Consider the following 14703-nt stretch of genomic DNA (forward strand, 5'->3'; position numbering starts at 1 on the left):
TATTTCCAATACCTAAGATAGGGCTTGACCCACCTTAGAAACTTAGAAAGAGAGAAGCAACATGGAGGAGAGGTTAAAAACCCAGATTTTAGAGCCAGCCCACCTTGATTTGAACGAGGACTCCACTTACTATCTGTGTGACTTGGAGTAAGTTCTTTAATGGCTCTAAGTCTCAGTTTCTTCATCTATAACAAGGGGGTCATAACCGTCCTGCTTGCTGTCATCACAACTGTTAGAGAACAGTGGCAGCACCAGGAGTCAGGCTGCCCGGGTTTGACCAGGTTTTCTGTGACCTTGGGTAAGTCTCCTCGTTTGTAATTGGAGGCTTAGGTGAGGCTTAAATGAGACAATGCAGGTATCTCCCAACAAAGTGAGTGGCTCCACTGAGTGCTCTGTAAATGTTGGCTGTTCTCTTCACCATCACACTTGAATTGGTTGTGAGAGGCTCTACCTGCCCTACAGATGTGGATGAGTGCACGGAGCGGGAGGACGAGGAGCTGTCCTGTGACCACTACTGCCATAACTACATCGGCGGCTACTACTGCTCCTGTCGCTTCGGCTACATTCTCCACACAGACAACAGGACGTGCCGAGGTGGGGCCCAGCATTGATTCTGTGCATCACTTTTAGGAGTCATATTTTCCAGTAAGATGAGGGGAGGCTCAGAGGAAGGATGGACAGGCAGTAGGAACAATTAAAAGTACAATCGGACCACAAGAATAAAGATGCTGTAATGCCCACCAGCCTGGAAGTCAGGTTCAGATTCTCAGAGAACTGCATTTGAGAAGCCCCGGCCTCTAGGCCATCTTTCTTCCTGGGGAGCAGGGCTTTCTGCTCTTTAGTCCCTATTTCCTCTCCTCCTGTAAGTAATAGGCCAAGTCAAGGGAAAACCCAGGTTTCCCAGGTCTGAACCCTGCACTAGGTTTTACCCACCAGCTCCTTTTTTTCTGCTCTTCCCTGGCCTCTCACTTTTATATTGTGATAGAGAGAACCCCAGTGCAAGCGAGAGAAGGGGAGAGAGAGAGACAAAGATAAGACAGCAAGAAAACATCCCTTTCCTTCTTGCTCTCTTTGCTCTCCCCTCTCATCCACGTGCCTTCTCTGCCATAGTATCCAGGCTGAGGTGGGGAGGGAGAAGTAGGAGGACTAAGACATTTCCAGGAGGACCTCCTGGCTAGCAGGTAATAGCCACACAGGCAAATAATAAAATCTAGTAAGTGTTGTAAATGAAGTGTGGGTGTGGCACCGTCAGACCTGAGTCTGCAGCAAGTGAGCAAGCACTTGACAGAGACGATGCCCTTGATGAAGGAAAAAGGACAAGGAAAGGGAGGGCACGACAGGCAGAGAGAACCGCTTCTGCAAACATTCAGAAGCATGACAGGATTCGGAATGTTTGGGGAGTTGCCAGTAGATCAGTATGACTGCAGGGTAAGGATGTGGGTCCCAGAAAGACTGCTTGGAAGCTGAGTGAGGGAGCGTTGGGGGAGGGCATGCTAGAAACAGGATGTCTTTTCCTTCCTCCTTCAAAAACTTCTACTTCTGAATAAAACCCCTCAGTATAAAGCAGGCACATACATGAGTGTTCTTGAAGAGGGTTGTATTTTCCATGGTTTTCATTCAGTAAGTATTTATTGAGTATCTACCATGTGCTGACCACAGAGGGGCTAAGACTGAGCAATGTTTATGAATCCTTTTTTCATTTTTGCTTCTGCCCCCCAAGAGCCTTTTTCTGTTCCTAATTGTCTCACCCATGAAATTTAATACCACAAATACCCTGTATATATGTTTATGTACTATATGTCTGCCTGTGTGTTATGCATAAAAAGAGTAACAACTTCCCCTCTCTAAGAACCAACTTTGGCCCCTCTGGGAGCAATGTCATCCCCATGAAAATGCTTGGGGTAGAATATTAAAGCACAGGGATTCAGAGACCACTCTAAACCTTGTTCTAAAGCTTGTAACTGAGGAACTTTAGGGTTAGCTATGCCCCCTTTCTGGGCCACAGTTTTCTCATTTACAAATGACTAGAAAGAACTGATATACCAGATCCAAGGACAATGGTTCAATGGCATATCACAGGGCCTTTGCAGGGTTAAGCCATGGCCAGGATACAAGACACTGGTTGCTGGGTTGCAACTGTGATGGGGAACAGAGCAGACTCCCAGAGCTCAGGGGATTTGTGGGGGCAGGAAAATCCACCAAGAAATACATTTCACAATGCAAGCAGTGGTCAACAGCATGAAGAGAAACAAGGCAAGGCCAGGGGCCAGAGAGTGAGGGTATGTGTGAGGGTCCTGTGTTAATGAGGGATCAAGGATGGCTTTGAGCAGAGATTTCATGGAGTCCTGGGCTGAGGGGAGAGCAGCACAAAAGAGGAGAAGATCCTCTCCCTGACCACACATCTCAAAACCTTTCATCTGAGACCCCTCACGCCCCACACCAAGATCGGAGAATTGGACAAAAAGGTATATCACACTCACTGCCTGTGAGTCTTAACCCTGAAAATTACTTGCTTGTGTGACCTTGCGTAAATCTCTTCCCCTCACTGAACTTCAGTTTCCCCATCTGTAAAATGGGGATAGTGACTCCTTCCCCCACTTGGCTCTCAGAACCACTGGGAAAATTGTGCCGTAGCAGATAAGAAACGGGCTGCTGTGGCCCTGAGTGTGGTGTACCACTTTGCTCCCGTGTGCTTCCCACAGTGGAGTGCAGTGACAACCTCTTCACCCAGCGGACCGGCGTGATCACCAGCCCCGACTTCCCCAGCCCTTACCCCAAGAGCTCCGAATGCCTCTACACCATTGAGCTAGAGGAGGGTTTCATGATCAGCCTGCAGTTTGAGGATATTTTCGACATTGAGGACCATCCTGAGGTGTCCTGCCCCTATGACTACATCAAGGTAAGATAGCAGTGGCTATACGCCCTGGGGATACTGACAAATCTTGGCTGAATTGGGAAAATTGACATTCTCTACCTTCTTCCAGGATAGGGGGCCAAGCAGGCGGCTTCCTAAAAAGTAATTATTTAAAATAACATCCACCACCTTCATTGGACCCAGTCTAGGGAACTTCCCTGATCCCAAATCAGCCCTTTGCCCCACCTGAAAAATCCCTTCTGCCAGGTAACATAATATCATCATGAAGTGACACCAGGGTGAAGATCAAGGGGACCATCTTAGAACTCTGTCTGTGTGTGTTAGTCATTTAGTCAAAAAATGTCTGACTCTTTATGACCCCATGGACTGTAGTCCATCAGGCTCCTCTATCCATGGAATTTTCCAGGCAAGAATACTGGAGTGGGTTTCCTCCTCCAAGGGATCTTTCCAAACCAGGGATGGAACCCAGGGTCTCCCACATTGCAGACAGATTCTTTACCATCTGAGCCACAAGGCAGGCCCAGAACTCTGTCTACCATACATTATATCCCAGCTGCTATGCTATGAGCTTATCATTAGGCAGGTAACTCTAGGGGCTTCACTGTCCCCCTCACCACAGTAAGGGTGACAAGATGAAGATATACCCAGGATTATAGAAGTCATCAAATGAGGATTAAGAAGTGCTGGTCCTCAGAGGAGGAAGGAGAAAGAGTTAAAGCAGAGGCAGGACCCAGGCCTGGGGGCTGGAAATCTGGACCAGCCCAGAGTGCCTCTTCCTTCTCTCCATCTCCACTGCCTCTGCTGCTGCTAAGTCACTTTAGTCATGTCTGACTCTGTGCGACCCCATAGATGGCAGCCCATCAGGCTCCCCCATCCCTGGGATTCTCCAGGCAAGAACACTGGAGTGAGTTGCCATTTCTTTCTCCAATGCATGAAAGTGAAAATTGATAGTGAAGTCGCTCAGTCGTCTCCGACTCTTCGAGACCCCATGGACAGCAGCCCACCAGGCTCCTCTGCCCATGGGATTTTCCAGGCAAGAGTACTGGAGTGGGGTGCCATTGCCTTCTCCTGAGTCCAATCCCTGCTCTCTCTGGTCAGCTGCAAAGCTACCTGGAGGGTTTTCTGGCATCCACTCTTGCTCTGCATGGTATGTTATCTTCTAGCATCCAGGGTAAATTTTATAAAAGCCAGGTTATATCAAGATTGTACTTGGAATAAACATGAATTCCTCAACACAGCATGGCTCATGGCTGCCTTCCCATCCTCAAGCCATGGCATTCCCTCTCCTCCAGCCTCACTGGCTTCCTTCCTGCTCTTGATACTTACCAGGCTCTTTCCCACTTTTGGCCTCAACCTTTATATACATTGTTTTCCCTGCCTGGAATGTATTCTCCCCTCCTCTCCAAATGACAAGCTCCTACTCATCCTACATGTTTCAAATCCAATGTTACCTCCACAAAGAGGCCTTCCCTAACTATTTAAAGTTATTATCTATTATACTGAAGCTTCCCTGGTGGTACAGTGGTAAAGAATCCACCTGCAATGCAGGAGACACATGCAGGAGACAGGGGTTCGATCCCTGGGTAGGAAAGATTCCCCTAGAGAAGGAAATGGCAACCCATTCCAGTATTCCTGCCTGGAAAATTCCATGGACAGAGGAGCCTGGTTGGCTGCAGTCCATGGGGTCACAAAAGAGTTGGACATGACTTAGCAACTAAACAACATCTACTATATTAATGATGAAAATTATAGAGACTACATAGATTTTACTACTTAAATTATAAACATATAGCATACATTTATATTATATATGTATGTTATATATCACCCTGATTATTTTTGTGATACTTACTACAGCTGGTAATTATTTTTTTTTTATTATTATCTATTAGTCTGCCTGGACTAGACTGCAGGATCTTTGCAAGCAGGGGCATTTTCTGTCCTATGTATCTGGACAGGGCTCTGCCCCTCTCTGAACCATAATATGTTCATCTCTGAGGAGAGGAAAATCAGCCTGCCTTGTCCACTTCCAAGGTCATTGTAATCTGTGAATGGCAGAATGGAGATGGAACCCATTGGTGAATGGTAATGCCCACTAAGAATGTGAGTGAACATCATGGACTCACATGGAAGCTTCCAGAAAACCCTGGGTGCAGAGTAGCGATGATCCCAGAAGCAGTCACTGCCACTCAGGTGTGACCCTGCTTTTTTTCTATCTTGCCCCTCACAGATTAAAGCTGGTCCAAAAGTTCTGGGGCCCTTCTGTGGAGAGAAAGCCCCAGAACCCATCAATACCCAGAGCCACAGCATCCAGATCCTGTTTCGCAGTGACAACTCGGGGGAGAACCGGGGCTGGAGGCTGTCATACAGGGCGACAGGTAACACAGTCTCTCCCCTTCTGGGTCACACCTGTCTTCCATGCTCAGCCCTCATGGTGTAGCAGCCAGGGAGTGTGAGGGGGTGCTGGCCTGGGCTCCTCCGGGGATGTGGCAGGACTCCCAACCCTGCCACTGAGCAGCTTGGGACCAAGGCAGATTCTCTCTGCTGACTAGTTTCTCATCTATAAATGGGATAAAGGGCAGCAATGATGGTGGGTTTGGATAAGATGTTTTCAAAACTGGCTGCACTTCAGAATCAAGTGGGGAGATTTTTAAAAACAAAAAACATATATGCATCAGTACATGATACTTGTTTTTCTCTTTCTGACTTACTTCACTCTGTATGACAGATTTTAGGTCCATCCACATCTCTACAAATGACCAAATTTCGTTCCTTTTTATGGCTGAGTAATATTCCATTGTATATATGCATCACATCTTTCTCCATTCATCTGTCGATGGACATTTAGGTTGCTTCCATGTCCTGGCTGTTGTAAATAGTGCTGCAGTGAACACTGGGGTACACATGTCACTTTGAATTATGGTTTTCTCAGAGTATATGCCCTAGGAAAAATGGTACAGATGAACCTATTTCCAGGGCAGGAAAAGAGATGCTAATATAAGAGAATAGACATGCAAACACGGGGTGAGGGAAAGGGGAGGGTGGAACAAATTGGGAGATTGGGATTCACATATATGTATTGCTGCTGCTGCTGCTGCTGCTGTCACTTCAGTCGTGTCCGACTCTGTGCGACCCCATAGACGGCAGCCCACCAGGCTCCCCTGTCCCTGGGATTCTCCAAGCAAGAACACTGGCGTGGGTTGCCATTTCCTTCTCCAATTCATGAAAGTGAAAAGTGAAAGTGAGGTTGCTCAGTTGCGATCCAATGTACTACCTTATCTAAAATAGATAGTTTGTGGAAACCTGCTATAAAGCACAGGAAGCTCAGCTCGGTGCTCTGTGGTGACCTAGATAGACAGTATGGGGGGTGGGGGGTGGAGGGAGGGGATAAATGTATACATACAGCTGATTCACTTTGTTGTACAACAGAAATCAATACGACATTGTAAAGCAATTAGACTCCAATAAAATAAATAATTTTTTTAAACTATAATTTTCAAAAAAAATAGTTTCCAGAACTTCACACTGTGATTGACTGGGCCTGGAGAGGATCCTTCCGGCCCCAGGCCTTCCAAAGTCTGGGGCATAAATTTGGGTGTAGGCCTCTAGTACAAAATGCTTCATCATGGTGCTTTGCCTCCTTGAGCACCCAGAGTGACAAAGCCCACAGGCCTCATCGCCCAATACCTTGAGGCACCCGGTCCTGGTCCAAACCCTGCTGGAGTTACTTGACCAAGGGGCGTACAGTAACTGGAGGAAGAGGGGCAGCGGCAGGACCACAGCTGGGTGTGACTAACACAGTGCAAAGACGCTATATCCTGGCCTTGGCTCATCACCAGCTTCAGTGCCTGCTTGTGGGGAGAGGCAGGAAGAGGATATTAATGAGGGAGAATAAACCAGGAAATGCGTCAGGCATAGGAATTCTATCCAGTTTAGCCTTTTGAAGTGCAAATCACAGTCTCTCTGGCACTGTGAAGAATGATCTTGGGAAGAAAGAGTGGGGTCATCGTGAGTGGCCCGAAAGAGCCAACTACTCCCACTGAGTAAAAACTTGAAGGGTGTAAATTTCAGCGGAATATGAAAATTCTGTTCCTCTCATTGGAGGAGTCTAGTATGAAAGGTACACACTGGTGGGTACTGAGCTCCTCGTCCCTGTAGAAGTGTCCCACAGGCCTACTGTGGAAGATGGAAAGGAAACATCAGACAAGAGTTATGCTCAGACATTTAATACCTTTTCCTACCCTGAGTTTTGATGAGATCATCTGGCAAACCACCTCATTTTACAGATGAGGAAATAAAGGTCCAAGTTGGAAAGTGACCTGCTCAAGTGTCCAAAGTAAGCCTTCTACAGGGCCTGGTAGGTCTAGGCCCCCATGCCCTGGGGGTGCGGTTTTCACGTGTTCTTTCCCACCTCCATCAGGCCTTGAATTCTAGGGAAAGGCTTCTCATGACCACCCTTTCCTTTGTTTTCTCACCTACTCCTTTCATTGCTCCCCACCAGGGAATGAGTGCCCCAAGCTGCAGCCTCCTGTCCATGGGAAAATCGAACCCTTGCAAACCACGTATTCCTTCAAAGACCAGGTGCTCATCAGCTGTGACACAGGCTACAAAGTGCTGAAGGTACAGGGTCCTGCCAGGGGAGGGGTGGGTCTCCAGGCTAGAGAAACTCCCCAGAGCCTCCCAGGGCAGATGGGCTTCCAGAGCTTGTCCTGGTCCCACCACGGTATTTCCGAGCTTTCCCACAATGCGCCAAAAATTCCAGCCTTCTGAAAATTCAAAGCATGTGTCCCAGACTCTCCCTTCTGAAAGTGGTACAAAAGTCCGAGCAAAATATCCATTTAGCCCGACAGTCAGTACAAACAGCCTTAACACAGTTCATCAGGCTTACCGAGTAGCCCTGGGACAGAAGCTGAGCTTTTAAAGGTGGCAGGTGAGCATTGCTCATTCTCTGAAACAGTGGTTCTCGAAGTAATCCACTAGTTAACAAAACCACCTCCCAGGCCCCACCTGAGATCAAGTAGAATCTCTGGGGCAGGGCCCGTGATCATTTTGTCTGTTAAGTTGCCCAGGTGAGTTCAGTGTAAGCCAAGCTAGTGGACTGCTGCTCTCATGGAATGATAATCCAAGTGGGGTCCCCACCACACCAGCACATCACTAGTTAGAAATGCAAGGGCTTGGTCCCTAGGCCAGAGCCACTGATTCAGAAACTCTGGGAGGGGGCCTGCGACACTGATGCTCACTGAGTGAGGTTTCAGAACCACAGCTCTGAAGAAGGCGTCACCAGTACAGGTGTCCCTTCTCAGACAGCTGCCCAGCCCCCAACCAACACCCGCACCCCCCAGCCCCACCCTAGCACTAGGTGTCTCTCCAGAGTAGGAACGGGTGACATGAACTCAGTGTCTGTCCTCCCCTTGATTTCAAGCCCTCGGAGGCCCCCGTTGGGAAAGCCCAGCGGAGAACAGCCAGCTCTGGAGGGAGAGCTGGTTACACTGGGAAACAGTCACCAACCCACTCCCCCTCCTTTCCTCCCCTTCTTCATGCTTCTTCCTAGGATAATGTGGAGATGGACACATTCCAGATGGAGTGTCTGAAGGACGGGACGTGGAGTAGCAAGATTCCCACCTGTAAAAGTAAGAACACACTGTTGGCTGGTTATAAGGGTCATGAGCCCCCCAGCACTGGGGGGATGTGAGCAGAGCCCACACGGGGTGGGGGGAGCCTGGCAAGTGCACCCTGAGAGGGATGGGGCAGGAATTTTACAGACACAGTGCGGTTGGATGAAAAGCTCTCAAATGTTCCTTTCAGCAGTAAGGTGTTAGGATTTCAAAAGACACTACTTGTGAGTCCCAGTTTGCTTTCCAAATACTAATTTTACCTCTGCCTGCAGACAGGTTGCCAAATTTGCTAGATGAATAGCTTGTCTCCACGTTTGAAACTAGCTCTGGCATTTGCTAATATAGGACACTATTTTGGCACTGATGACCTTGACCGTCTTTAAGTGGCCATCAGCTGTATCCGCTGTCTCCTGGGATGGCTGTGAAGGCAGGGTGGTGAGGTCAGCACAGTGGATCTGCGTGAAGCAGGGGTTCTTGGAACCCAGAGTTCTTGCCTTGGCTCTGCTTCTAACCCATGCTGTGATCATGGATAAGATCCTTCACCTCAGCTACAAAGAAGTTTGGACTAGCCTTAATATTCTAGAATATATCCCAGTGGTTCTGAAATAATGCAATCCATATAAATCCTTCAGTAAGTTTTGTAAAAATACAAACTGACTGCCACCACGCCCTCTCCTGCTACCCAGGTGATTTTAATGCAAGATTTGTAAGGACCACAGTTTTAGAGGACATCTGTGGCAAAAATGATGGGAGGAGGCATAGTGACAGAAAATGAAAGAGAAGAAGGGAAGGAGGGGAGGAGGATTTATTTTTGAATGGAGAGGTGAGACGTCAAGAACTAGAGTGGGTCTTCACCCAGCCCCAGCCCCATTTCATGACCCTATATAAACTTTGAAGTACTATTCCCTTCCCTAGTCCTAAATGACTCGAGTCCAGTAAGCAGGCAGATGCATTCCCAAGGGGACACTCTCAGGGTGGGGCTCCCCTGAAGCAAATCCCAGGCATAATTTTGGATCGGAAAGTGCTTGTTTTAAATTTTATTTTTAATGGGACATTGTGGCTGGAGTCAGAGCCCAGTGTAGGAAAGAGGGGCATTTTATGACTCCAACAAAAAGTTTCAACAGACGTTTAAGTGAAAATGAGTGAAATCGCGTCTGACTCTTTGCGACCCCATGGACTGCAGCCTACCAGGCTCCTCCATCCATGGATTCTCCAGGTAAGAATACTGGAGTGGGTTGCCATTTCCTTCTTCAGGAGATCTCCCTGACCCAGGGATCGAACCCAGGTCTCCCACATTTCAGGCAGACGCTTTAACCTCTGAGCCACCAGGGAAGCCCCTGGTTGCCTATGCAGAAGTCCATAGGGATTTCAGACGGAAAAGACAAGGTCAGACGGTAAAGAACTCAAATGCCAGCAGACATGTGTGCCACCTCCTCCAGCAGGTGGCTCCTGTGTGGTGCTGTGACTGAGGCCTTTGTGAAGCACTCTGCAGGACAAGGCAAGGGAGCGTTCTGAAGGAATCGGAGGACAAGGGGTAGAAAGGACAGGATATTGCTTTGGAGACAAGAAGTTCTAGATTCCAATCCAGACTCCACCAGTTCAACATCCCTGAACCATTGGCTCGTCCTCATTTGGCCTGTTTCCAGCATTGTTGATCGTTCTGAGGACTAATTGAGATTCGGGCTCAATCCCTGGGTTAGGAAGTTCTCCTGGAGGAGGAAATGGCAACCCACTCCGGTATTCTTGCCTGGAAATTCCATGGGAAAGGGGAGCCTGGCAGGCAACAGTCCATGGGGTCAAAAGGAGTCGGACATGACTGAGCACAACTGAGTTAATGTACACATCATACCTAAGGTGCACCAGGAATAAGTGAAAACTCAGTAGAAGCTTGTTCATCTCCCCCATCCAATGCCCTTTATAAGAAGAGGTTTTGGTCTCTCTTTCATGCTTTTGGAAATTTGGGTAATAATTTTTCTTCCCTAATGAGACACATACTTTTTATGGTAACAGAAGTGTTGACAGAGCAGGGCAACTCATGTGTTTGATGGTACTTTTATGTGACATATTAATATACAAAAGTATCAGGAAAAGAGGAATTTTTTCCTTCCTAATATGGCCTGGTTCTCCCACATACCAGTTCTCAGACACACCGGCATCTCTGCTTGTTCACTGAGTAGGTATTTATTGAGCACTTTTGTTCCAGGCATGTGCTGGGTCCTAGGAGAGATGCAAAGGCAAAAAAGACTGAGAAGTTGAGAGTCCCCAGGGAAAGGGGTTGAGACAGACAGGAAGTGTACATGTGCAGTGAAGAAACTTGCATGGGAACAGGAAGTGGGAATTATGGGTTGTGGTCCTGGCCCTGCCTCCACCTGCTGTGGTGACTCCAAACAAGTCTTGGTCTGCTCTGATGCCATCTGTCAAATAAGGGTTTGGAACAGATGAATGCAAAGCTTGCTCAGGGAGCAGAATGTTACCATTGCCGCGAGCCAGGACTTATGACTGTGCGAGTTCTCAGAATGGTACACATCCCACAATCCCAAGCTGTCCTTCACGCTGACTACCTGCACTGTGCATTCTTAATCAATTCTGGTGGAGCAATTTCTGTATTTCCTGCATAAACTGTGTCTGCTTTGCTTGCTAATTTTTCTTTCTCTTCTTTTTCTCTCTCCCTTCTCTCCGCTTCCTTTCTCTGCACCTCCTAACCCCTCTTTGATCTTCATCATGGTGGCAGAAACGGAAATGGATGTGGAAAGCGAACCTGAGTCAGAGCAAATGGCAGAGTGAATGCTGGGACCCCACACTGTGCAGACATCCAGGAATGGACCACTCACAAGACCCTGGGTCCCAGGGGTCCTCCATCCCTCCCTATCTTCCCAACACTCCATTTCCCATTTCAGTGCGGGTTAGAATGGATGCTGAGCAAGGCAACTCAGGCCCAAGCAGTTGAAACTGCCTAGTGTGTGAGAACAACTCTCCTTCTGAGGGTTCACCCATCATTTAAACATTATGCTGGAAAATAATGAAAAGACAAAGGGGGATTTCTTTTTTAGCACTTCTATGTGGACTATACTCTTCTGAAAGGAAAAAATGGCTTTGATTCTAGAGACACTCGATTTAATTTATATTCAAAAGCTTAGGAGGACCAGGTCAAAGTGAGCCCTGATTTCTACTCCACACCTCAAGGTTAAATGGGCCAGAGTCACTTTGTGACTTTAATATTTGTACCTGTTGCTACTTTCTTAACAACCCTGAGTAGGTGAAGTTAACAATAACTCATATAGTGTGGGTTTTTAGGAAACCTAGATCTAGTCTCATGCCCAAAAGTTTCTCTTCCACCTGTACCTAAAATGGGGCTAAAATCCCATCACCAGGAGATCTTTCCTCTGGGGCTTACAAAGTTTGCATTTCTGAAAATTTCCTAATTAAAGTTTTTCAAAAGATAGGCATCAGACTTGAAAACAGCAGTGTTCAGCTTTGGAGTCATGGGACATCACTGGGTTATGAACAATGATGAAGAAGGGGCTGCAGAGGTTGGGAGTCTCTGCTTCAGCCTGAACAAAATCTAGGTAGACATATCAAAGAACCCTTGCATTACACCGTGACTGCTTATTAGTTTATTCGCTGATTGAATGGCCTCTTGATGAGGGCAGAATCCTGCAAAGTTGGCCAAAGAATGGTCCAGAGACTGAAGTGCCATTCTAGGTCAAGGGTGCCCCTGAGAGAGGAGCTGGGGCAATCACTAAAAATAATCATCAGTTGAATCAATATTTTTAACAGCACAAAGGATAACAGGCCTTGCACTCAGTGTGATAGAGGGGATCATCATTTAGGCAGAAGATATGATATGAACCCAAATAATTACAATACCAGGAAACAAAAGATACATGCATCAGAGGGTGAAGAATAAAGGGCCATGCAAAGAAAAATGTGGAAGCAGCTGTACCCAATTAAAAGAATGAGAAAATACTTTCAAGAAGCAGCAATGTTTGATCAAGGTCGAAGCGTGGGCAGAGCATGAACCACAGGGTTTCCCCGAGTGGGAAAGCAGCAGCACAGTGAGGGGTCCTTGACACTGGAGCACAAGGGCACCACGGGAGGGATGCCCAGAAGATGGGGCTGGGGGCTGGGTGGGCTGGGCTGGGCATTTCCGGATCTTGAGGGCCAGGTGAGCCAATTGTGTGTGGTTGCCTAGGACTCCCCTAGACTCTGTCAAAGCATCTTCAGGATGGCGGATCAAGAAAAACATGTCTGAAGGGAAATAAACGACAGCAAGAGTGAGAGTGAAGACAGGGTCTGGGTAGCAGAGCCCCATGCAGAGATGCAGGAGAAAGGGGGGCCGAGGGAATGGAGGGAGGAAGCGTATTTCGATTCCAGAGTGCGGAAGTGACCAGGTGCACTTTAGAGAAGACGTCAAGACCCTTCCTCAAGCAAAGAAGATAGACTGAGGAGACAGGGCCTGATCTACCATCTTGGATTGTGTCAGGCAGAGCTCAAAGGGTTTTGCTAAGGGAAGTTGTCTCCATGTCCCACAGAGATACAGTAATTTGCCTACTACTGTAGACCTGGAGAGAAGGTGCACCTCTTCCCCACTCACTATATCCAAGCTGCAGTGATCCTCTGTTTTCCACTATTTGTCACACCCTCTGTGTGGCTGTAAGAGCAGCTTCATCAGTGGGCCAAGTGACTTCTCTGGAGGGAAGTGAAAGCAGACCCTCAGTCCAGACAATTTCTGCTAGTGCTGGACACGTACAGGCTCTCAGGGGCTTGAACACCTAGCCCTGGAATTGCTCCACCTAATACTAGATACTAGGTTTTGAGGATAATTTGGGCAAAATAAACTGCTAGACCTAAGTTAAGGGAGACAAGGCTCATACAAAGATCCAGACACTAATCAATGATATTTCCTAAAAAAAAGGAAGAAAAAGCTGCTTTGAGACTCATCAGGAAAATACATGTAAAATTGTTTACAGTTCTAGATAGTAAATATTATTCCCTCTTGCTATCGTAGTGCTGACCCTTACACACTTTCCCCGCCCCTGCCCAGAGTAGAAGGGTGTCTCTACTTTTGGGCGATCAAAACAAATGGGAGTGATTCATCCAGGGGGATTGGAGGCCAGGAAACACCACTAACCAGTTTTCTGGGTGTGTTTGCCTTTCTTGTGGATAGGAGGTACCTACCTGCATTTACTTCCATCCTTCATCCCTCTCCTCCATGCTGGAGGCTCTTAAGATCACCTTAAGATCACCTATGTTTTAGATAACACTCTATTCAGTAAAAAAGATAAATTTGGAATTCTAATATTAAAAAATCACAACTTCTGAGTAGCATCTCACAGGTAAATTGTCCCTGTTTCTGTTTTCCAAGCAAATTCAGGAGGAAGGAAACTGGCTTTAGAATGTGATCCTCTGACATCAGACAGCTAATGTCTAGCCTTACCCAGAATATTGATTATAGGCCATTTTCACTAGAAAACAGATTCTAATAACTGTCAGTCTGGTTTACTTATAAAAAGCATTGAGTTTAAGATCAGGTCTAGTTCTCTGACTAATTCACTGTATGACCTTAGACCAATCAAGGCTCCTCTCTGGCTCATCTGTAAGTAAAGATGATGTTCTAGATTGCCTAACTTCAGATTCCATTCCCCCTGGGAAGTTCTGAGCTCCCTGGGATTCTTCAGTTCTGACAGAGGCTGTTTGGTCTAAGATTATGATTTCCTTAGAATGGAGCATCACCCCCTAACAAGGCCCTTGAAGAGATATTGACAAACTGGCTCCTCAGATATTGCTCCTGGCTCCTGGCAGACTCGTGCTGGCAACTCCCAAGACTTGCCTGGACTGGCAAGCTCTCCTAAGACCACCTCTGAGGAGCAGGTATCTTTGGTCTTGTCCTTCAGCCAGCCCCCAGGAGCAGCCACCCACAACCAGAGAAAATGTACAGGTGAAGATGAAAGTTTGGTTCACCCTAGCCGCCCCCATCCTGCCTTCTGTGCCTGCGGGGAGCCAGCAGGGTGGGGCTGTGCAGGCATGCAGGAGCTGAGTTTTTGTTTGTTTTTGTTTTTTCTTAAATGCCAAGCTTCAAAGTGAACACAGTAACTGCTCTTACTCAGCATGTGGTTGGGGCTGGAAGAAGTGAAGGTTCTTTAGTTTATATGAGCCAGAATTTTCTCACTGAGCCACGGGTTTCATATTTGGACAGAAGAGGATAAGAGGATT

General features: G+C 47.3%; 1 protein-coding gene across 6 annotated transcripts in view; it reads left to right on the forward strand.

Moving 5' to 3' along the window:
- The window catches only part of MASP1 (mannan binding lectin serine peptidase 1), a 68356-nt gene that overhangs the window by 30222 nt on the left and 23431 nt on the right, over window positions 1–14703 (forward strand). For 5 of the 6 annotated variants that reach the window (XM_027538456.1, XM_027538473.1, XM_027538464.1 and 2 more), the window contains 5 exons: window positions 463–594; window positions 2703–2899; window positions 5106–5253; window positions 7377–7495; window positions 8427–8505. In XM_027538456.1, coding sequence (XP_027394257.1) covers window positions 463–594; window positions 2703–2899; window positions 5106–5253; window positions 7377–7495; window positions 8427–8505 — 675 coding nt within the window. Of the gene's footprint in view, window positions 1–462; window positions 595–2702; window positions 2900–5105; window positions 5254–7376; window positions 7496–8426; window positions 8506–11221; window positions 12457–14703 lie in introns of those variants that run through there. The other variant, XM_027538499.1, reaches the window with a different exon arrangement.

The sequence above is a fragment of the Bos indicus x Bos taurus genome, chromosome 1, assembly GCF_003369695.1.
Source record: "Bos indicus x Bos taurus breed Angus x Brahman F1 hybrid chromosome 1, Bos_hybrid_MaternalHap_v2.0, whole genome shotgun sequence".
Taxonomy (NCBI): Eukaryota; Metazoa; Chordata; class Mammalia; order Artiodactyla; family Bovidae; genus Bos; species Bos indicus x Bos taurus.